The sequence below is a fragment of the Plectropomus leopardus genome, chromosome 4, assembly GCF_008729295.1.
Source record: "Plectropomus leopardus isolate mb chromosome 4, YSFRI_Pleo_2.0, whole genome shotgun sequence".
Lineage (NCBI taxonomy): Eukaryota > Metazoa > Chordata > Actinopteri > Perciformes > Serranidae > Plectropomus > Plectropomus leopardus.
In genome coordinates this window covers 23748540-23773563 of record NC_056466.1, presented here as the reverse complement: position 1 = coordinate 23773563, position 25024 = coordinate 23748540, and the positions used below count along the sequence as shown (strand labels likewise).

At 39.6% G+C, this 25024-nt stretch overlaps 1 protein-coding gene across 1 annotated transcript; it reads left to right on the top strand.

The window, feature by feature from the left end:
* Positions 1-10731: 10731 nt before the first annotated feature.
* On the top strand, positions 10732-24727 carry cxcl12b (chemokine (C-X-C motif) ligand 12b (stromal cell-derived factor 1)). Its single transcript, XM_042485469.1, has 4 exons — positions 10732-10869; positions 13750-13867; positions 21371-21454; positions 24023-24727. Exons 1-4 carry the CDS (start codon positions 10803-10805, stop codon positions 24060-24062), a joined length of 309 nt encoding a protein of 102 aa, XP_042341403.1. The 5' UTR covers positions 10732-10802; the 3' UTR covers positions 24063-24727.
* The last annotated feature ends 297 nt before the right edge of the window (positions 24728-25024 follow it).

Here is a 25024-nt window from a genome sequence, read left to right as displayed (position 1 = left end):
AGTGTGGGTCCTAATGACATCACCAGCACAAGATACCAACAGGCATGTCTGGAATATTTTGGCTTCATTTTTGCACAGTGGGAAGAAGTACAGACATATTGTCCACCTTTACATATAGTCATTAGTTTAGAGATGTTGGAAGGTGCTTTTGACCTTTTTAACTGGGCTGATTAACAAAGTTAGCATGTATACAAGTTGGTGAGGAAGGCCAGCAGCGTGGTTGGTTTGCAGCTGGACAGTCTGGAGGCAGTAGCAGAGAGGAGGACAAGGGACAAGATCCTTGAAAACCCTTCCCACCACATCTATAAGGAGCTCTATCAGGCTGTACAAAAGTGGTCCAATAACAATGAAAATGACAGTGTATCATGTATGTCTTTGCTACTGTGACAAAATTTCCCCCAAGAGATCAATAGTGATCTAAAGTGTTATCTTAACACGCAATTTTACAGATCATTTTTTATGCAAAGTAATTAGTAAAGTAATATGGTATTGAATAAATTATACCATAAGTTACCATTACGTAGCTTGTCGAGTCAGGGCTGATTGTGAAACCATTTTTGTTGGTGTTCAATAATCCATCTTAGTTTCAGAAATACTAATTCATATCGGACTATATTACCATACATGCGTACTTCCAATGTTGTAACAAATATGATGTTGATATCACAGTTAAAAGCAAGCGTGTAAAGACAGGAAAATAACCTCACCTTAAACAACAGAGTCAGTGTTGGTGTTTGTTAGTATATAACCATGGCAACGGCCCTAAACTAATTTTAGCCAAGTCCAGTTTGGCAAGTGGATTGGAATAAAACATTTATCAAGAAACAGGCTCTCTCTGTTTAACACAAGTCTGTGTTGGCTGTCAAAGCACAAACACTCTGACAACTATTGTAGGTTTAAAAGTTTAGAAAGAGAAAGTACCCCTTGCCTCCCACCTGCCAGCGTGTAACTTCTGGCCAAACTGGGAGCTGTGAGGAGGACTCACACTGATACTGCCTGTCCAATCTGCCGGGGTCATGACCTCCGCTCCGTCCCAGTACTTTGAGGATCACGTCCCAGCACGGCCTCAGCTCTGGCCTCGTTCCATAGAAATAACGTGTCTGTGTGTGGCGTTTAAATAAAAGTTATGTGTGTGCCAAAGCCAACAGATTTGTTCCTGATGTGCCAGACATACATCCCATTAAGCCTTCAGAGCCCATAAGTAATTTACATCACAAAGGCAGCATCCTTTCTTATTTGACCGCACAGGTTTCGCACAGTGAATTGCCTCGGAGCAGAATAAACTACAGATTTAGCAAAGAGTGCCTCAACAAAATGCTGCTGTTTGCAGAGTTGTTGCTATCAAAGCTGAAGCTTGAAGATGAGTGTGAGCCAAATCGACTTTAATTTGCCAAGGCTGAGCAGCTCAGCAGAGTAATATGTTCTTTAAAACTCTGCCATGAAACCTGGTGTTTTCAATTTATCTCCTTTTCCCTACAAGTCCTCTTGGCCTCCGTCTGGTCCGGCTGGAGACAAACTGAGGGAAATTAAACTTGTCAATTTGAAATGGACCCCTCAATCACACATTGCCATGGGACTGTTGTAACAGAAGGGGCAAACAGCGGCTGCCATTATTGTGTCTTTTCTACCAAGAATCAAGGTGATGTCATGGAAACTGTCACATCCAGATGAAGCCTGCATGTGCTGTCAATGGCACATAATAGGAACACCCAAAAAGTTGTGTATGTGCTATTATGTTCAGTGCATGCATCTGCACACACTTTTACATGGACTAATTACAAGACAAAAAGCCCCTCCTATGTAGGAGCAAGACACTAAGACTTTGTGGTGGTTTTGCATCTTTTTTGTGGTTGTGCATCTCCTTGTGGTACTTTTGTGTCCCTTTAAATCATTTTCTTTCCTCTGAGGATTTTTTTTTGTCTCTTTTTTGGTCATTTTGTGTCTCCTTGTGGTTGGTTTGTCTTTTTTGTAGTCATTTCATGCCTCTTTGAGGTAATTGTGCGTCTTTTTTTTTTTTTTTGATGTTTTGTGTTTCTTTGTAGTTATTTTCTCTCTCTTAGGCCCCTGGGCCTATGCCCGGTGAGTTCGTTCAGTAATCCATTGGTACACTCATAGACAATTTGATTGATTTGTGAAATAACACAAATGCACTGCAGTTGTTTTATTTTCCATGCTTCTTGTGCATTCCTGGAAACCGATGCTTTTTCACAATTTTCTATTCACATTCTGTATCCAACTCTTTGTCGAGTTTCTTCTTTTTTTATTACACTGTTGATTCTGTTATTTTCTGTTGATGTCTTGGGCCAATATTTTCTCATACAGTGAGCCAAAATCTTTCTGCAACTTCATGTTATTTACTGAACTATTTCCTGAGCAAAAACTTCTGTCCTTAATCATGGGCTCCCACAGATGACAACCTTTATTGTATCAAACCATAAATTGGATTAAAAAATATGAATAGGATAAATTCCAAAAATTGTCAAGGGCATCTTTTGCCTTCATATTTAAGAATTTGTGGGTATCTGATAAACTTTTAAGGGCAGTTTTGTCCCAGGCTTGTCTCCTCACCAGCAGTCCTTACATTCAGCTTTTACATTTAACAGACACACACACTCCTTTACAGAAACACACACTCATGTGGTTTGACCGCACGACTGCGGTCACCGCACGTTCATGGTACATCCCATCCAATTAGAGTTTGAGTTTGTGATGACCATCCCTCATATGGCCTCCTGCTCTCAGCATACCCCAGAGAAGAGGAGCAGACAACTGCCTAAAGCATTAGAAACACACAGTCTTACACACTTGAATGCGGCACCAAAGGGCACCAGCACTCCAGTCCGCCCTCTCTTTTCTCAGCATCCCATAATATATACAGTAAACACATGTCCTGCCCCATACAGGAGCTGAAACCACGGTAACAGGGTCAGACAAACCATACTCTTGACAAATATATGAAAGACAAGAGCGATTCAATATGCTTGTCAAGCAGGAAATGGGGAGCGAGAAGGAGGAGAGCAGAGGAGGGGGGGGCATTTTTTTTTTTTTTTTGCCTTTGTTTGGAAAAGCATCTATTGAGTGGCATTTGGTGTCATGCCAGATGCTCTCCTCTGCAGACAGGCACAAAGTAAACTGGATTAGTCACTGAGAGGCCTTTCTCCCGTAACTGACAGCCAAGAAGAGCTGAAAACTTCAAACGCATTCAGGACATTTCTACTTAAAGACCAGACGCTCATTCAGATGGAAATGCCTTTATCATCACTCTCAGCCGGCATCCACAGCTTTCTGACTGTATGTGCTGTACATGTGAATGGGGAATGTTGGATTAAAATGGTCAAGAGGCTGCCTCAATGAGGCGCTCTCTCCAGGTTTCGTTCAGCCAAGACCTCTTTGGTGTTTAATCATTGTTTCTTCTGGACCGCTACTAGACTGCTGCCCTCTGAGAGCTCAAATAGTGCTGTGCTATTATTTGTATTTTACTCATTTAAACTGTTGTATAGTGTGTGTGCTGACAGCATTTCTGTCATGTCAGTGTTTCTTAATTTCAGTGGTGTGAATGCTGACTTCTTTCACTGCCACAGAAACTCAGTATCCTACATGTTTGTATAAGTACATTATTATTATTCATCATTTCATTTGAGTTTTATTTACTCTAAGACCTACAGTTACTGTAATAGAGTACATTTTAAAAAGGGAAGATGCTAGTAAATACTTGCATGGCAAAAATGCTGAGAAGTTAATTTCACCCTCATTGTGGCGCTGGTTGAAAGGTCAGGGGATAATCAATCTGTTGCTTCTAACATATTACAAATCTGTCACTGATGTGAATTCTCTTGAGTGGGACATGAATCTGTGCACCCAATTTCACAGCAATCCAGTCAGTACTTGTTGAGACATATCACTCAAAACTGAAACTGGGCACCCCATAGTGTCACAAGAGGAAACGTCCACCAAGGAGACCAGCAATGTCATTAAGATTCATCCCCTGGAGACATGAGTGGTGTTTCCATCCAATTGTCAAGCATATTTTAGTCAAACTTTTGAAAAGGCGCAAACAACTGATGTAAATTGGATGTGTTGCCATCCACTGTTTTGGAGCAAATAAACAAGCCCATGCAAAGTGTAGTTTTGTCAGAAGTTGGCGGTGTAGGCTACGGTTTACGCATGGCTATAATTTGCCAGTAAACGGTGTAAAGGAAGAAAAGGTTGCAAACCAGAAACTGTTACAGCACTGCTGTCACTTATGTTTTCACTGACGTTTCCTTGTGTTTTCCCTTCCCTGTCTTCCTGTCTCCCCCTGTCTAGTTTTGTCTGTGTGTGCTTGTGTGGGTGTGGTCCCCCCCCCCTGGTTCCTGGTTCCTGTGGCTCCTGGCTCTGCTCACCATACTCACCTGTCTGTCATCTGCTCATCAAGCGAACCTGCTTCTCATCCGCTCATTAACATTAGCAGTATTTTTACCCCGGCTCTCCAACCACTCACAGCCAGACTGTTGTTCAGCCTTTGCGGTAGCTACACCTCACAACCATCTGAGTTTAATCTTAAGTCATCTGTTTCCCTCATGTCTTTTTCACGTATTTTAGCTTATGTTTCCTTTGCTTCAGAATCATCGCCCCGCCTGTCAGTCAACTTACCTGCTCATACCAGCTTCACCTCAGCCTCCGCTGCTCCCTCCCACAGACCCCATCCTTGACCATCATTTCCATTATTCAAATGTCTTTTTTCACCATATCTATGTCCAGTGCTTAGGTTTCCCTCGCACTCATAACAGAAACAAAACAAGTTTTCTTGGCCATCAAACTCATCTACAAGAGAAACCTATAGACGGAGGTCTTCTCGAAATTTGTTGCAATTGCAGTTGGAGCAAGTTTTAATTGTTCTTTCATGTCGGCTATTGGACATGTTTTATGCTTACCAGAGACAAAGACAAATCAGAGCAATGATTCATGCACAGGAAAATCTGTGAAGACATAGACAGCAGAGACAGCTGATAAAAACCACCTAAAGTGAGCAGAAAAAAAACTGTGGTGCTGTTAAGGAAGTGTGATTGATCTTTCTGTTTCCAAAGACAGAGTTTCTAATGCATAAAAATACATTTATGGAAACTTGGTTACTTTGTAAAATGTTACAGCAGACCATCTGATTGTTGCTGATACTTCAGTTTGGACTAAAGTTGTGGACCAACATTGCCATCCCTAGAGCCACGCTTTACCTGAGCCAGTTCACTTCAGAAATCAGATATTGCTTTTAAATTTCCTGTAAATCACTTTGTGTGTCAAATGGATATCCATATTGAAGTAGTTAGGATGTCATATTGGCTCTTTATTTAAGTATGTTAATCTGAATTTCATATGACTTTTGGAATGGCGAATGCAAATAAACAGTTTTGTGCATGCTGTCCTCCACTGAACAGCAACATTTTTAATTCTGGAGAGAGGATTTAATTCATCACTGATTAACAAGTTTATCATCTCACTAAATAAATCCTTAACAAGGAGTTGGTGTGTGTGTTCACCCTGAGAGGCCAGCTGTTAAGGCTCAGGGAAAAACGTGTTAACTGATAACAGGGACCCCCCAAAAAACACATCACACACCCATCCCCCTCTTTAACCCCCACCCCAACACACGCACACCTTAAACCCCCAAACCTACAGTTTATCCTGTTTACAGAGCCCTGCTTCAAATAACTGCCATAAACACAAACACACAATCACACACACAGTTTTTTTTTCACTTATTGTTAAATTAAGACTCATTCGACTGTAAATCTAGTATAAACCGTGACGTAGGTCAGTGTAAAGTAGATGTAGGTATAGTTTTAACTCAGCACTTTCCCTTTTTATGATCCATTTGGTGCTCTTGAGAATTTTTCCACATGTTGATTAATGTGTGTTTACATGGCACATTTCGAGCCTCTCATACAGCCCTGGCTGTGATTGTGAACTACTGTTTATCTAAGCCCAGCAGAGGGAAACCTTTCATCTGCCCTACCTCCATAAAATAAAACTCAGCACCAGACTCAAACTGCTGGACAAACACAATAAACTCTGGACCACAAAGCAATCTCCTCACAGAGATCCCAACAGGAAAGTTGGGATCTGCCGTCACATGGGAGATTACCCAAAAGATTAGTCTGTGTTTATTTGGCTTCATTTTTACATGCAGGGGCATTAAAGACAGTTTAAGTGCCATGACACACCTGCTGATGAAAGATGATCGTTGAAGTGGGCAGAATGTGTGTATTTGTACTATTTATATTGCAGTATAGCATATTATTTCAGAAAGGGTTTAACTTGTGCATTACTTTACTTCAAAGCCCGTTTTCTTGTGCAAATTCAGTTCAAACCACAAGTGGAAGGGTAGCAGGAAAACAGCAGGTTTTGACGTTCAGATGTTTTTCTATGCTCTTTAAAAACCCCATTAGTTCCTATTTAACCACATCCTCGTACGTCCTGTTGTGATCAAGGTTTTCTTTAACAAGAGACAATCTACCGTGAAAATGAAGAAGTTTATTGCGCCTGTTAACCTTTATTTGGGCAATTACTTAATTCAAATAAGATGTTGTTGCATGTGTGGACCTGACGCAGACCATCCACCCAAACCAAATACCCGTCTGCTCTCCATCATGTCCCTCATCATAGCAGCCATTTGTGCAAGCTCGTCTATCAGGACCGATCCAGAACAAAGACCTGGCTGCCTGTAACCCTATACAGGGACATGAAACAGTGACCTTTGACCCCGTGTGTGATACAAGTGACGCTGTTGTCCCACAGGTCAGCGGTAAAACGTGCCAAACACATTCCCAGCCTCCGTTGCAGCCGTGCTTCTGTGGCGTGTTAGCGCTGGAGCAACTAAAACATTTCTGACATTTGTTTTTGTGTCTCAGTAAATACTCTCAGAGCTGTGATCACAGGCTTGACAATGTGTAGGTAGTTTGGGATTTGGGGGTTTTATCTGCACTAACTTGTAAATTTTAGTGTTTTGCATGAAACGTAAGACAGACTCATTTTACGCTGCCAAACATCCCATCATGGAGACGTTACATCCATGGAGAAAATCCAAACATTGTTGTACGTTGAAGGCATGGCCCACAAAGCAAGGTTGACTTCACTGTGAGGCACTGTGCTTAATCAAATCAAACCTTATAGATCCACATCTGTTTCCCAGCCGCCTTTAAAAACCAGTACTGTGGTCCATTTTACAGCCCGTAATTGAATACACAAATGATTACATTAAAGGGTCAGTTCATCCAAAATACGAGGTAAAAAAGAATCAGAATCTAGAGTGAGATACATAACGAACATAATGGTAGACAATGGCATTTGGTTTGCGGTGCTAACGGTAGTGAATGATTACATTTAAACAATTCATCAGTAAAGAGTGTTGTGGTTACTGCGAATAATGGATGAAGTTCTGTTGTACTGTGACCAAAACGCCTTTGTGACCTTGTGCACATGAAATAAATAGATTATTTTTTTGCATCTTTTTTTCAATGTGCAGGCATTTTTTTTGTTTTGTTTTATTTTTGTGAAATAGGATTGCTGCTTTTGGCTCTACACACCTGACACTACAGTCGCTTTTGAAAAGCCTCAATTTAAAGCTTTCATTCCAGTGAAAACTGTTACAATTATATGTTTCTGATAAGCAATGTTGCTATTAAATCATTTCCTATTTTAAAAAAAATCTTTAAAAGTATCTTAAAATTGTGGTACTTTTATGAACATTAACTAAAAACTGGATTTTGTGGTGTTACTTTGTTGTTACAAAAAACAATAAAAACACACGTGTGTAAAAAAAAAAGAGGTTATTTCTCCAAGGTCAATGTATCATCACACAACTTGTATGATAGGCCTATCTAATGAATTAGCACTTTGTGATTAATATTTTTGTGTTACGCACTTAACATAAAGTTGTGTACTTTTAAAGATATGTAACTTAGGTCAAGGAAAGAAAATATTGTAATGAGCTCAAAATAACCAAAAGTTCCCCTGGTTTCACACAGCACACAATCACCTCTTCTCCCAGGGGAAAGTCCTTTGTTTGTTTGACCCATCTGCTACTCCAACCTGCCTCCTTACATGGACTTTCACCCTTAATACTTCTTCCTTCTTCACCCCTGTCAGCGTATTGGTCACACAACTGCAACCTTCCAAATTATTATACAAGAAAATGGTGCACAGCCTGCCATGGTGATTTGATGTTTGCCTCTACACAGCTCAGTTTCATCTCCCCACTGTTCTCTGCGGTTATACTGGAGGACTCTCTGGCCAACAGTAAACACCCTCTCAGGTTTACAGCTTACAGCAGCAGGACTCAGACCTGTGAGTTCTCTCTCAGCACACCACCATGGTACAGGCCTGTAAACTGCAGGGAGGAGTTTGAATGTATGAATTGACAGGCAGTCTTTAGCAGTGTATACTTTTATTACTGGTGGTGGTGGTAGGGGGCTGCAGATGGGGGTGGGGGTGGGTGGCGTTGAATAACCTCCAACAGCTCTGACAGGGAAAGCGTCAAGTTCTGGCATGAAGACCAGTTTCAGTTACCAGCTGCTGGATTCAATGCAGCAGAACGGAGGGAAAGGAGACAAAAACATGCATAATTGCATGCATGTTTTCAGAAACACACACACACACACACGTACAGACATATACACACCTGCTTATTGCACAGCAACATGTACACACACATCTGTGTCCTGTTACATCGCTGCTCACTGTTTCAGTCCTCTTTTTCCAGATGAAGTTGGAAGTTCTCCATCAGATCCTAACGTAGAATAAATGTTTCAGAAACATGTGACCTCACATCAGTCCCTGACGGCTTGTATTCACTGCCCACCTGTTACAACACCCACACTCTCTCATTCTGCTGTGTGTTTGTTACATCTCCAGCAGATATCATCTAAAGTCAGATATTCATGCACATCACTATCATTTGTTTATGTAACACAACTTAATAACAATGTGTAGTTTTATGCATCATATCAGCTATTCTATATAATAAAACTACAACCAGCACTGCTTGAATTCGATTAAATGAATAGTTAAACATTTTGGGGAGCGCCTTTAATAACTTCCTTGCCAAGAGTTATATGAGTGAAATCATGCTACATTCTGCAAGCTAAATATGAATATGTATTTTTCCAAAGTCCCGAACTGTTCCTTTGATACAGTCACTGAGTGGATAATTGACTGAATCATTTTTGTTGAAATTAACTTTTTTTGGTTGGGTTGACTGATTTTTTTTAAAAAGCCTCACTTGTTCGGTTGTGATCTTGGGACAACAGGAAAAAAAGTTCATGGAGAATGAGGAATTCACATTATGTGCCATGCCTTTCTAATCTGTCATATTTTTATTTTGTATTCCATAATATGTTGACTGCTAAATATTGTCAGTTGTATATTTTTTAAATATATTGTCTTAGTTTGCATCACAAAGCTTGTAGATCAACAGGGAAAAAAGAACGTCAAATGAGTTTGAGTTATCTCCAGTTTTTCTCTGCACATTTATCTAAACATTTAAGAAGGTCAGGAAAATATGTATTTTCTGTGAAAGCAAAAGGAGGTTTTATTTACAGCTGTCTGTTGGAATCAGTCCTAACTGCTATTAAATCTAAATGTACAAAATAACATTGTCAACATGGCCAGAAAAGCCGTCCTTGTAAAAACACTTTTACTCTCCAAAGAAATCAAATCCAGACCATCCTTTATAGAAATCGGAGATCCTCACATCTAGCCAGATATAAAGGTTTCCAATTTTTTTTATTAATTCTGTTTGTAAAAAAAAAAAAGGACTATGAATGTTTTTTCTTCATCATTATTTTTAATTTGATCTGAAATTTGTCATTTGAAGCCATAAAATCAAATGGCATTTGGTCCCATCCCACTGATATTTGGCAAACAAAAGCAAAAGCTTCCTCTCCAAATCATTTTTTAAGCATCTTGGCTCCAGTAGTCAGTCACATAAGTTAATATAACGAGTCCACAGTGATGACTCACATTTTTGTTCAACACATCTTGTCCCATTTTCATTTTAATGGTACAATTGGCATGTCAAAACAGCCCTTTAATAGTTTCATCACAGAGCAGACAGTGATGTGAAATCCAGAGGAGCCCAGTGAAGACATGAAGCAGGCGTCATGGATGGGAGCCGATCCAGATGACAGAGAGTCAACAAGAGAGAGACACAGTCAGACAAGAGAGTGAGAGACAGAGCAGTCTATGTGGCTGTAAACAACAACACAACAGTCTGATGAATTATACAACAATATCAGTGCAACAGCAGGGAGTCCTGGCTCTGAGAACAGTCTGTGAGTGAGGACTGCGTGTGCGTGCGTGTGTGTGTGTGTGTAGCAGGTGGCAAGACAAGGAAGACAAAATGAAAAAAGGGGGGAAAAAGAATGACAAAGGTGACAAAATACACGAGGCCAGCAGAAAAAGTAAGAGAAAGGTGGAAAATTGAAAAAAATGAAGGTAAAACAGGAAAAGGAGAGAGAAAGAGAGAGATTTCCCCTCAGACTTTCTCCTTGATACCCAGCCAACACATTTACAATTGAGGAAGTCTCTACTGACTCGCTGCTGCTCCCTCCCTCTCCTCCCCTCCTCTCACCTCCTCTCATGCTGGGACCCCCCTCCCTCATGAGAAAGTGGGACCCCCTCCCCCCCCCTCCCCCCCCCCCCCCCTCCTCCCCCTCACTCTCTCTCCCATCTGAAGACTTAACACAGTGCACAGCAAAGCTGGCGCTCACAGTTGCGCCCTGGATTGTAGCAGAGAGAGCAGCCCTCCTGCAGCCTGTTAGCCCGCCACCATGGATGTCAAACTGCTGGCGCTGACGGCTCTGCTGGCCGTGGCCACACATGTACCAACCTCCAACGGTGAGTCCAGCAGAGGGACGGAGACTCGGGGGAAATTTTTAATGGTGCAGAGATTGTTGGTTTCATATTATTTAAAGGTTTGACCGATTTTTGGTTGCAGGAATTTTGTTCATTCTGATGTTTTAGTCTCAGAGAGGAGGAGGGGATTAAGATCCATGTAGTCTGTATATTGAGGCTTTTATCATTTGGATTATTTTGATTTTGGTTGTGAAGGAACTTTTCAAAAAGTTCTGGATTCAGTCTATACTCTTACAGTCTATACCTATATGTAAAATCAAAGTGTCTGACATCTCAGTTACCGTTTAAAATGATCAGAGCTCAACTTCTGACATTGTTGGATCTCTGTCAATTTTTATTTGCCTGAATTTTGATTTTTGTTGGATGGTTGATGTGTTTCATTTGTTGTCAGATAGAAAGATACCTTTTTTAAAACAAAATCTGTTGTTGCACTTATGGCTGGTAAAATCAACTTAATACACTGTTCTGGTTTTGTTTTATTACATTGCATGGAAAAATAGTTATAAGAAAGTAGACATTTACTCCCATATTATTCATCCACCAGTTACCTTTATTGGCTAAGGAGCTAAAAAGATTAGACGATTGATCAAATAATTTTTAAATTTTGACATTATTAAACTGTTTTGAGAATCAACTGATGGACTAAGCCCTGCTTATTTTGCCTTTTGAAAGATGATTTTTCTTCTTCTTTTTTTTCTTTTTTGCTGGTGAGCAAATTGAACAGCTTTGGATTTTAGACTATTAGTAGCAATATATAAGCATATTGAGGATGTCAATTTAGGCTTTAAGAAAATTCTGAGTTGTGACATTTTATTTTGTAAAATGATTTATTGAGGATATAATCAGCAGATTACTTTATAACTAAAATACCTGTCAATTGGAGCCCTTTATTGGTGGAACAGAAAGTTGAATTACAGCATATTGACTGCACTTAATAATGAATATTTCTGCTGCAGCAAGTTTTTGTAACATTTAAGGGGATTAATATCTTTTTTAATAAGCAATACATGAGGTTGCAAATTTTCCAGTAATTTCAGTATTTTGGACAAAAACCCCTAACGTACCACAGGAGGAGTGCGGTTTCCAGTGACCTCACATTAATCTCCCACATGTTAACCTTGGTAGGAGACAACTGGGGTGTTAAGTCGCCTGGTCTGCGTTATGTTAAGCTTGCTGTTTCGGCTCACAGTGAGACCCCTCATTGCATATTAAAGAGTCAGGTCTAAAGTGTGTATTTATCTTTTCACTTTGCTTTCTTTTAATTAGTTTCTAATTAGGGATAAACAATGCGGCGGTGATAGCAGTGGATGCTCGCTTCTTGCCCCGGTGCTGCATAATGATCCCTTAGTTTGCATGAGAAAAGACCCTGAATGGGTGTGAGTCATTAGGCTGATATTACTGAGGATTTAGCCATTTGTGGCAGCACATTTGGTGTTGCATTTTAGACCTGCATGTCAATGGGAAAATGTTAAAACAAAGGTCTGTTTTTACACATGGTGCACTTGATTTTGTGAGTTTGTGCTCATGAGGGCAGGAAATGGCCTATACAAAGACTGAGGGGTTGCAAAATTAACATCTGCTCTGTGAACTTTTGAAATAATTTTGTGACTCACACGCAAGCAGTTTTCCTTTTAAACCATTTGCATGTAATCAAAAGAACTGTAGAGCATCAAGGCTTTTGAGATGGATTTTTAATTCAGAGTTTTATTACAGGGAGTTTCTTTTCATCCTTTCACTGACATTTTTACATTACCATCATTATTTCTTTGGGAAATCTGTAAACTCAAAAAGGGAAATCAAAGCTACAATCTTCACAATCTAAAAGTTTGTAATTGGGTGTACTTGGAGTTATTCTTGTGCGTCTGTGGTCCTCTGGGCCCCCACAAGCCTCCATGGAGGAGCGGGGGTGATTTGTAATCATTTTAAGAATGTACTTGAGGTGATTTCCTCTGAGGCTGTTGATGGCGTCTGAGCCAAAGAGTGGTCTTACATAAAAGGGGCAAATATTGGAAAATTGAATGTGGAGGACCCTTCTTTATCAGAGTGGCTGGATTGAATGCTGGGGGAGTGAAAAGCTGAAATTCTGTGTATGTGTGAGTGTGAATGGTCAGAACAGGGTTAATCTCTTTTTAATGAACATGTTGTTCAGAGCAGTGGCAGGTAAACTCACACGGTCCCATGCTTTGTAAAGGCTCGTTACAGTAGATTAAACATGCTTTTAATTTGTCGCATGAGGGAAGTGATACTTTCAATCATGCCTGAAATTAGGTAGACGCTACTGTGTTTGAATTTGGCTTATTCATTTAAGTTGATGTTAATATTTTAATCCTCATATGATCCAAAACGACCCCTTGACCCCTGTAAAAAATGAAATATTTAAACCGTTGAATAGAAAATAACATGTCGCAGCCGCTTTACCTACTTCTGAACAGTATAATTGTTCAAGTATTAAGTTAATTATGCATGAACTACAGAGAGAAAAAATACATTTGCATTTGAAAAGTCTAAAATTCCAAAATAAGATCAAAACCTTTGGATCAAAATACATTTTCTTTGTTAAATCAACAGTATTATCTTGAAGTGCTCTGCCACACTTTGTTGCACAGTTTGTACATAAATTTTAAATAGTGATTCAGTGTGTGTGTGTGTGTGTGTGTGTGTGTGTGTGTGTGTGTGAGTTTGATAATCAAGTGAATTATTTAAGTTAATGTTATAAAACTGCTTTTGTAACTGAGCTGAACAGTAAGTGTCATAACAATTTAATCTATTTGTTTTTACTGCAGAATTTATTTATTTTTTTTGTCACTTTTTTTTTCTTTATGGTAATTCTGATTTGCAATTTTCCTTGTTATGTGTTTGCAGCAAAGCCCATCAGTCTGGTTGAGCGGTGCTGGTGTCGTTCCACCCTCAACACGGTTCCTCAGCGCGCCATCAAAGAGCTCAAATTCCTCCACACACCCAACTGCCCCTTCCAAGTCATGTAAGTGAATGAGTGTAAAATTACTGCGGTGCTTAACTTAAAGAAAGGTATTTCCTGATGTGAACGTTTGATGATCATTTGAAGGTTTCGGTCAATTATGTGGCTCGTTTAAGTTAAGTCTTTCAGATGCTGGTGTATTTATGTTCATTTTAGTAGCTGTGTTGGTCAGAGTCAAAATAGCGAAGTCAAGTTTCTGGTACTTTGCCAAATGTGCTGCAAAGACCATGCCAGCTCTCCATAAGCCAAAGGTTAAGGCACAGTTTAAACGCTACGATAAATAGTTTTAATGGTCTTTTAATTCTTTGTTTTAAGTGGATGTTTATGCCTACGTATAAGATTTTATTCATCCACCTGAGTGAGAAGTAACGTCACGTTCTGACAGTCATTCCACCTTGTTGCACAAAACAGTTTATTACAACAGTGCAGCTAAAATTGAGCTCTTCTCATCATGTTTGACGTCTCTGCTGTGTTGTGAGTGATTGTGGTGCCCGGCCCTGAATGTCTGCAAAGTAATATGCAGAGAAACCGCTGATTAATGGCATGTGGGTGCAATGGAATAGGTGGGGATGTGCAAAATGAAGAATGTGAAAGATCTTAAAGAAATACTAAAGGGATATATAAAACACTTATTCACGTTTGCTACTGAGATCCTGCAGTCATAGAAATATAATTATGGTTAATCTCATTAAAATGAATTAAATTAGATCTACTTATATGAAATCATGTCATGATAGCCCTGGGTCTTTTGACACTAACTAATACATTATTAGAATAAAAAATAAACACAGAACAAGAATCTGAATTTTAATTTTAATAAATAACCGTGAAAAACTAAACGGTCACACATATGCACACATACATCGTACAGTATGACAAAAGATTAAAGACCTGCAAGTATTAATAATCAACAGTTGCACTTCAAAATGCACTGAAATAAGTAATTAAGCCATCAAAGCTGATTATCTGCCGATTGCACACTATCAAACCATTCTGTTGATTTTATTCAATTTTGATTATTTGCAATCTTCAAAATAAGGAGATATTTCCACTCACATTCACCTCAGTCTGCCTTTACCAATGACCCTTTTTTCGAGCTTCTGCCTCCTAAAATACCGGTTATTGTGCTGATATATTTTTTATTCTTAATTTTTATACTCAAAGACATTGAAAAAATAGCCTTCTGTTACAGCCAAGCTCCTAAAGGAAAAGGGACGCGACATAAAACCAGATTTTTTTGGTGATGCAAAGTTATTTATTAACAAAGGAGTTAGGATAAGTGATACAGACAAAAATGTGAAGCAAACTATAAAGGAAAATGGCTTATGGGTGATGTTCAACTGAAAGGCAGAAATATAATCAAAAGACGAGTCTTAAAATAAGAGTTGCTGATATTGCCCTAACAAAACCAAAAGTGGAAATAAAAACCTAACTACCCCAAATTGCTTAGTGGAAAAACAAAAACATGACTTTTATTACGTTTTTATTTTCTAAAACCACAATTTTTAGGTTTTTGTCACATGACAGCTAATCTTTGTAACATGCATGGTGCTACATTATCTTTTTTAAATGTATTTACTTTTTTACTATTTAATTCCCTCACTTTTCACCATTATTTGGTTTGTTAAATAAAAATGGAATAGTAAACCACTTGACTAAACTCAGTTGAGATAGTTTGAGAGTGGAAGTGTGAAGAGTGATGTTAATATCCTTCTATTCTTCCCTAATGAGAGGCCCGAGTTTAAAACAACACGATCCTCTCAGAAAGAGGAAAGCAGTAACGGCCGGAGCTGGGGGGGGCGTTTATGTTTTGCAAAGGAAGCAATAATTAAAGGTCAGAGTGATTACCTTTGTATTTCTGCTGACCCCCTGTGTCCCTTACCACTTTTTTTTTTTATTTCCCGCCTCAAACTGCCCGGCAACATCGAGCATAATGTCAGTAGTCTGGAACACATTAACTAAAAAGCCTCATTCATTTGTCCGCTATAGAAAACGGGACGGCAGAACCCTCACAGCCAAAAGGCTAAAAAGGCTGTGGGGCTTCTGCCAGAAAAGGAGGGGGGTGTAATGACTGTGAAGGGGTGAGCGGATGGCAAAAGGTCAGAGAGGACATGCAGCGCTCCGGCCGGGACACAAACTCCCTCTAACCTTCCTCCAGAAAACGGCCAAAGGAGTCAAGAAGTCATGAGACAAGGAGCCAGCAGAGTTGCTCCGATATCTCTATTAATGCAGATGAAAGAAAGTCAGTAACACTAAACCCTCTGTCCCCCCTCCCCCCCTCAACCCCGTGTCCCACCGTGCTATCCCCCCACCCGTCCCAGCATGCTGTTGGTATTAACTTGCTGTGAAGTAATTACTACCTGCTGCTTGTGGAACTCCGGCCCTCAAATTCCAGCCAAGTCAATTAAGGTTTCGCTTCTCAGTTGGTCATCCAGACAAGCAGACAGATAAACAGGATGAAGCGAGACACATCAAAACAGCAGAGAGCTCCTGGGCGGATGAGCCAGGCCACCCCTAATAAAATAAAAGAGGAGGGGAAGAAGGGGACATCCCAGGAGGAAAAGCAAACATGGATCCAGTTACTGAGCTGTTTGGCCTCCTGACTCGCATGTTAGTTTGAGGGATTTGGAGCTGATGCTTGGATTGATGCTCCTGATCTGCTCTTTTAACTTTAGGGACCATTTGCTCGCGTGCATGCGTGCGTCTAAATGGAGTGAGAAATATGGGAGGTGGCGTATTAAAGAGGTAACAAGGGGTGGGGGGGGTTCAAATTGAATCAGAAAGCAATGAGGAGGCGCAGAGGAATGTGTTTAATTTGCAGAGCTGTGCGATGGAGAGATGGAGGGAGGAGACAGAGGAACAGTGAGGCGAGACACCTCTTCAGTTGTTAACTCTCATACACGACCTTTTGCCACCGAGGTGTGAGATCCACATGTTTCGAGGGGGGCGAGACCCCGCTGCATAACCCCCAACAGATCTGACACTCTCACAGCAGTTAATCTGATAGCAGAACAAATCCCCTCATAAATATTTAGCTCAGCTCTCCATCAGCAGGCTGGACATCCCTCACAGGAACATGCACTCTCTGCGGCCACAGAGCTGTTCGTCATAAAGTGGGATCATTCAGAAATCCTTGTAGCTCTGCTTCACTGTTATAGGCAAGGCAAGGCCAATATATTTATAGACCCAAAGGAAGGCAACCCAAAGCGCTTTACAGATGGATCAAGTCGAAGTTCATTGTAACCTAATCACAAAGCGTGCCCCAAAGGGCTGAACAAATAGTGATTCCAATTCAGTTTCAATTTCAATTTGATCTATAAAGTCCAACAACATATATCATAACCTCTGAGGGTTTTAAGACAAACAAGGAAAAACTTCTCCCCAAAAAACCCTTTCACAGTGGAAACAATGATAGAAACCTCAGAAAGAGCAGCTGAGGAGGGATCCTTCTTCCAGGATGCAAAGATGTGCAATAAGGTTTCATGTCTACTGAACAGATAATAATAATAATGAACATAATAAAGTAACAGGAGAGATTTCTTGTTTAATAAACAGTTTAAAAAGACAAGGACATGGGGCGCCTGGCGGCTCAGTGAGTAGTGCGGGCACTCCATGTACAGAGGCTTTGTCCTTGCCGCGGCGGCTGTAGGTTTGATTCCAGGTTTGGCCCTTTGCTGCATGTCACCCCCTCTCTCTCTTCCCCTTTTACACTCGTGCTGTCCTGTCAAATTGTCTTTTGATTTGGACATGATAGTTGTTACACTTAACCCAGTAAGGAATTATGTGGAGTAACAAATGTTTTACATATATTTTTACCAACTTATTCACAGTGGCAGCTCCCTCCACGGCAAAAAAATAGTTTTAGGCCGATATAACTGTCTGTAAAAGTGTTCATTCTTTAAAGCTAGCACAAAGGTAGTGATATTTGTGAAACTACACAGGCTAAAATTAAAGGTGTTTATTTATCTTTTTTATGGAGAAAGAAAAAAATCACCTAAGACATACATAAAACATTTTAACAGGTTTGTTGCGCAACTCAAAATGTTAACTGTACCAGTATTAGTCGATGCATAAGCTAAAGTATATCAGTGTCAGTGAATCAAATAAATTAAATCATTATTTTTTAAGTTATGGCTTTTAGTCAATTTGCAATCGTCCCATCTGACCACCCGATCCAAAATTTCCTGAGGATGCTGCTGCCGCAGCTTATCCATGTCAAAGTAGAGAAGTTTAAAAATGAAAGTTGAATTGAATTGAAAAATTAGTAATATTGACAGATAAATAATATATAACACAAATGCTCCACAGATCACAGTGAGAAATGTTGTGATACAATCATGACTAAAATGTATCTGCAAGATTTTAATCTTAAAGGAATCTTATTTTGTACCTTCTTGTAGTGTTAAAAGTGTTAGTAAAACTTAAAACCAACTCAACAGAAATAATGAAGCTATATAGGCCTGCTGGATGTTTTATAGCTTAAATCCAGTTGATCCAAGTGCAAACGAGAGACGACCCCAAAATAATCAGAGGATCAATGCACCTCAGTTTTACACAGTATACGTACTCGGAGGTCCTCGCTCCGTCTCTTTTTGCGCTAAGGGGTCCTTGGCCTGAAAAATATTAAAGGCCACGTCTTAGATGAAGAAAGAGGTTAAACACACTTCAAGCACCTCACAAGGAATAACAGGCCTGTCCAGTACTATAATAATGACTGCAACGATATGAAATGCATCCCTATATTAGGAGCCAAGTTCACTCTTGACTTAAATCAGCCTGACTAAAATGTTTTCCCTACAAACTCTACATCAAACTAAATTTAGGATGTTTTGTGTGCAGCGTAGAGACAGCTTTACAAGCCACACAGTTCAGTGTGATCGGCGGGGTGAGCCTCCCCTCCAGCTGTCCCTGAGTGGAAACAGAGAGCTGTGATTTTTCACCGCCGGCCGGAGGGTGACAGCCTGTTACGTGCAGTAATCCTCTGGTTTTCAGCCTGAATGTGTTGTAGGATGTGCTGAGGTTTTTAGGGCTTAGCTGAGGTGTTTCTGAGCTCAGCCTTCATAAAACATATCAGATATCGTCCTGACATATAGGGCTCATTTCAACATCAAGGTCCCTAGATTTATTCAACAAGAGTCCAACTGTAAATAGAGCTAGTATTTTTATTTTATGATATGCACTAACAAAGGAATCTGGGTTCCTTTTTTGGTTAAAATAATGCTTATCTTTTGTTAAATTAAGCAGAAATAGCGTGATTCTTTTAGTCTTGACATTAAAGTGACACTTTGTTAGAAGTTAGTAATCCTCTGGTTTTAACTGGGATGTGTTGGGAGATGTTCTGGGGGGTTTTTGAGATTAAGTTGAGCTTTTGTTGAAGTTGGTTTTCATAAAAAGTAAATAACATTATTAGGATTTATTAGCCACAAAAAAAGCTTAAGAGCATTATCTCTTCAACTTATACAATCACCTCTCAAATATATACACCATCTTTATGGTGCTTTGAGGAATTATAAATGTTACATACGGCGCATTTAGGTTTAAAAGGCCATACCAGTGGTTTGTGTGTTTCCGTTTTATAACTGCAAATTGCATGTATTGTGCATTTCTGCCCCCATTATCCAAATTATAGGCTACAGTGGCTTTTTAGCAAATTTTCCCCTGTTGCTGAGAGCCATTTATTTTCCATTCATTTAATCGTTTTGCAGAGAGTTGAAACTTGCTTGTGAAAGGTGTAATCCATCATAGTGAAGATTTGTCACCTTAATTTTAAATCACAGTTATATATATATTGTTGTTTGGTCTTTTAGTTGTGAGCAGTAACTAACGTAACAAACACAGTAATGTAATAACGTAACGTAGTAACGTAAGTAACGTAATAACATTATAACGTTGCTTTTAAGGATGCTCTGACATCTGACACTTCTGGCCAGCAACCATTAAAAGCAAGAAATAACAACAGCCACATTATTCCTCTCCAAACATGCTTGCTCGTTTTGATGTTTATGTTTTGACTTTGTGCTCAGTCGTGGTTCATTTACATCAGATTTCTACCAACTGTTGGAGGTTGGGACAATCAAAGAAGGTTTTAAAATGTTCCTACACAGCCATAATGGAAAGATTAAAGGTGACGGATAGTTTGTTGTGATGGATCACATCTATAAAAGCTAGTTCCAAGTTTCAACAAGTTGATTCATGAGGTACTCTCATGAACTGAGACTCCTGGCTCTGTGAAAGGTGGAAAATCAGCTTACAGTATTTTTTGGAACAGAAGTTCTTAAACTATGAGACACACAGAGGGAGAGACATCGTGAGTGACAACGATATCGTGTGAGGTGAAAGACAATTAATACCCTCAGCACAGCAATTTGTGTCAAAATTCATACTTCAAGGGTGTAGGTTTTGTTTTTAAAGGGGGAGGGTTGGGGGCATTAATGAAATGGGGGGAGCTGGGATCCTCCACCAGAAAACTGAGCATCAGACATTTAATTTCCTGAATTCTGGTGATTTTTATGGGTCATTTGTGCCTTTTTTGTATCAAGTTATAGTGTGAAAATCTTTAATTTTGTAAAAGAAAACCAAAACACAGACATGTAAAACAAATTTTAGATTCAGTGAGACTTACACTGACTAAGAATTATTTTCAGTGCCCAGCACGAATAAACATCCATAAATACATTCAGAAATAATAGGAAAAGCTGCTTTTTTTTTTAGTCCAGCCTGAGAATCAACACATTTTAAGTTTTCTTCAATAGCAAAGTAATCCAGTGATTGTTGCCTGTATAACCATTAGTGCATTGCATACTGCTTATAACTAATGTTTAATTATTTTTTGATTATGCGAACATATAAATATATACAGGTTGAAAATAAATGGGCTCAAGTTGCAGCACACATCACAGTGCTTACTCTTGTGTTTACATCTCCCAAAGCATTTTGGGAATGGCAGTTTTTATTTGCCTTAATTTAGTCTGAGGGGCGCCTATGATGTCAGATTTTGAAAACCCCTGCTCTTTAAAAAAATGCAATCATTTTAAATATATGCAGTTAAGTTTTGTTATAATAATCACAGTTTATTTTACACATTTTTATGACTAAGCTAAACATGCAAACCCACCTGTGTGGTCCTCAAGAGAAAATGTTAAAAGTGGAGCCCTACAGAGCCCAGTGAGGAACTTTAATGACGTTCTTTAAGGATCTGTGTTAATTAAAATGTCAGTCAAGTTTCCTCGAGGTTACTGAGCGGTCGAGTTACACTTTGGTTAACCACAAAGCTAATAAAATAGATACAATCTCTGCACTGTATACCAACACCGGATGTTCAGCTACAAGGAAGCCCAGGGTGAAAATATTCTGCACCACACGTCCTTGAGCCTGATTTATTACATGAGTTTGGATTAGACAAAAATGCTTTGTTTCTTCTCTATCTCTGCCGCTCCTTTTTTAAAATTAGAACTACTCAGAATGTGCCGTCTAATCCATCAATTTCTACTTTTTTTTCTCCCTCAGTGCCAAGCTGAAGAGCAACAGGGAAGTTTGCATCAACCCAGAGACCAAGTGGCTGCAGCAGTACTTAAAGAACGCCATTAACAAGTAAGAAAAAAAAAACCTCTTCACTCTCACTGTGCAGACACAAGCATCGCTGACAAAGACAGAAATGAAATACAGCAGTCTTTCTGCCGAGTTTAGAGCCCACAAAGAAGAAATAAACCACTGTTACAAATGACCATTTCTCAGTTTCCTGCCGACAGTTACTCTCTGAAATTGCTGACATGGTTGATGTAAGCAGCTGAGTTATTATCTGTGAAATTATTAGCAACAAGAAAGAAAAGTGATAAATCTGCCACTGGTGTCTCTGCTTCCTTTTCTCATAATAAGTGTGTTGCTGTGACTTCAGAAGAATCAAATGTTCATTATTTTTAATGTCTCAGCTCTCACAGTAAATACACCAAATTCTGTGTTTATAATTTTTTTTTAACATGACTTTTTTATCCCTAAGAAGCATTTTCCACATAATTATCATCACTAATTGCACCCCAGCGACAAAGTTGTCCCGGTTGGGGAGCAGCATTGTGGGTAAAAACTATTCATAGTAAAAAAATGCAGCAGCTCAGTCAGTTTTTAATGAGCTTTGCAGTTAAAATGTGTGCATTCCTCATAAAAAAATGTTCCCAATACGTCTGGTGGTGATTATCGCCAGGCTGCATGTCTGCTTCTTAAAACACCATAAACACCTGAAGCACAATGTGAAAACAAACAATAAAGTCATTTCTGAGGATTTACAAGATATTGTTTTATTGTATTAGTAAAGAACCTTTGTGAATACAGAAGTGCTTAGAAAATTAAGTCTCATCCTAAGAGTTGTAGATTATTGAAGCTGACATGTGGTACTGCACTTACTGTATGTAGAGTGGAGTTTATATTACTCATCTTAACTTTGAGCAAAAGGTAGGCAGCATGTCAGCTGAGAAGCAGCATCATTTTAAGCTTTTCCACAAGGCAATTTGAGCTTATTCAATGGAGTGTTACACACGGCAAATGTGAAAATCACCAAAACTGCACTAAAGATTTCAGCGTTAGAACTGTGTGGTTGCAGTGATCATGATAGAAGTCATGAATGAATGGAGTGAGAGTAACTTTTAAACCTGTTCATTTTCCAAGAACACACAGTCTGCTTGTGCGCGCGTGCGGGCATGTGTGCTTGCGTGTGTGGGGGCTGTGTAGAAATGCAGTCTGCTGTCACATAAAAGAAAATCACAACTTGAGTTCTTCTCATTTTAAAGGAGGAAACTTTTTTTTTTACAGCATGGCTGCTCTTTGTCAGCATCACCCTCTTTCATGTTCAGTTACAGTTACATATAAATCACACTTCTATGCTCTGATGTTCACCTATCAAAACTGTTTGCTAACACCTGAGGCCCCTACATGTCCCTGACCGCTCTGCTGCAAACAGCATGTTTCATCTCCTCGGCTGAAAAAAGACCGCAGTTCTGACCCTGTCTCATATAAAATTGTATTCATATGCCTCCTTTTTATTTTTCTAATAACTTTTTTGAAAGAAATCATTATCGCTGCCTGGATTATGTACCCTGACAACATTTCTCTAGTAGAGGAAGCGCTAAATTTATGTACTGCATGGGAGTCATAGGGAGGAGAATGGGGAGTGAAAGGGATAGTTTGGATTTTTTTAAGTGGGGTTGTATGAGGGACTTACCCACATCAGTGTATTATATAGAGTAGGTGGCAGCTGGCATGCTCCCAGTTTGGGGACACCGCTTGTGCCGCTGGTGCAAGCTAAGCAATGTGCTGCTGTGGACAGCAGTGCTTTTCACTGCAGTCAAAGTAGCTGGCACAAGCTCCAGAGGTGACTAGAAGCTGATCATTTACCTCATATGCTCATTTGCATATTGGTCACATCCTTGTGCATTAATAGGAGCATTAAAACTTGATTAAATTAGATTCAATAGAAAGAAACTCACCAAATATTGGCATGAGAGCTAGCGCGCTAATACATTAGTGCACACTTTCTTACACCTCCAATCTAGAGAGCGAGAGCATCCGTGCAACCAGCACCAAGACGTACTTTAGCCACCAATATATATATATATATATATATATATATATATATATATATATATATATAATATATAGTTTAAGTGTTAGCTATATTTAGATATTTTCACCACTTTACCTTGCTGTCAGACAGCCCTTTTAGACAGAGAACTAAAGTTGGTATATTGCTCTCTTAAAAGTCACCAGACTCCTCTGACAAAAACAGTAGTTTAACTTTGCAGAACACGAGAGTTTTCGGCCTACATCTGTTTCGATCTGTTTGTATTACTGTATGACTTTGGTGAATCCAAACAGATTGAGGCAATGAGTCGAAATATTAGGACCACAAGAGTTAATTATTTAAACATTAGTACTTGGTAAGACTAACTGTCGTCTATGACATTTGTTGGTTTTTAAGGGTTAAAGGTCAGGGTTAAAACTGCAGGACATCCTGTTTGTAATTCATCATTATATGTGATTTGATTTCATGACAACATCTTCAGTGAATAAGTCACCATATAGAATTTCCCATCTGGTCCAGCAAAAAGAAAAGAAACAATGACCTTCTTCTCTTTTCACACTAACTGATCTTTCTGTGTTTCTCTCCAGGGTGAAGAAATCTCGAAGACGCAGTAACAAGAAAAACTAAACCCAAGGGAAGACCTGTATGTCGTCAGGCCTGGCATCCTCGGGTCTAACCTGTATACCTCCCTGTCACTGCTATGGATGTATGTAAACATGCTGTATGTACCTGTCCACCTCTCTGGACTGCTTGCAGAACCAGCACTTCACCGCCAGACTGTGCCGTCCCCTGCACCGCCACCGATCCCCCCGGACAACCACGCAGTCACCTCCAACTCTGCATGTTAACAGCAAGTGCAATTATACCTTTGAATGACAGGACACATGTAAATGTCAGATGTATGTGTGTGAGCACTGTGCACGAGAGAGTGTGTGTTTGAATGTGCAACATATAAACTAACTCTGATCGTGTGCCTGGAAATAGTATTTTCTCACTTCACACAGCCAGAGAGGATCAATAAGAGCTTTCTGTCTCACGCAAAGGGTTTGTGGGTAATGCCACTTTCATGTCACATCAGAAGAAATATTCACATCTGCCTCCTTGGTGGAATTATAGTTAAATGTGCTAAATGTAGTTTTGCAAGCAGAAGAAATGCAGAACTCACAAACTACAAAGGTCAGTTCACCCATGCCACTTTTTTTCACAGTAATATCACCACTTATGCTGCGTTAACGTGGAATCTGGGAGGCAGTAGATGGTAAACCATCATTTTAGTGGACGAGAGCATGACGGTAAAATTAGGTGAGGCAGGCAGAGAATACCAGCAACAACAGACAGCACTGCCTTTCAAAGTTAATATACTTTTTGGTGTCTTCTGTGACAGAATTTACAACGGGATGTTACATAACTCCTTACCAGAAGGTAAAAACTGGGGTAATCTGGACAATTACTGGAAATTACTACATCATGCATGTTTCAATTTACTGTCTTGCCATTCCATCGGTGTACTTTTTTGTTTATCTGATGCTCTCCTTCTGCCCGATTCCATCTGATCGCAGCATTAAAGGAGTGGCAACAAGTTTTTCAAA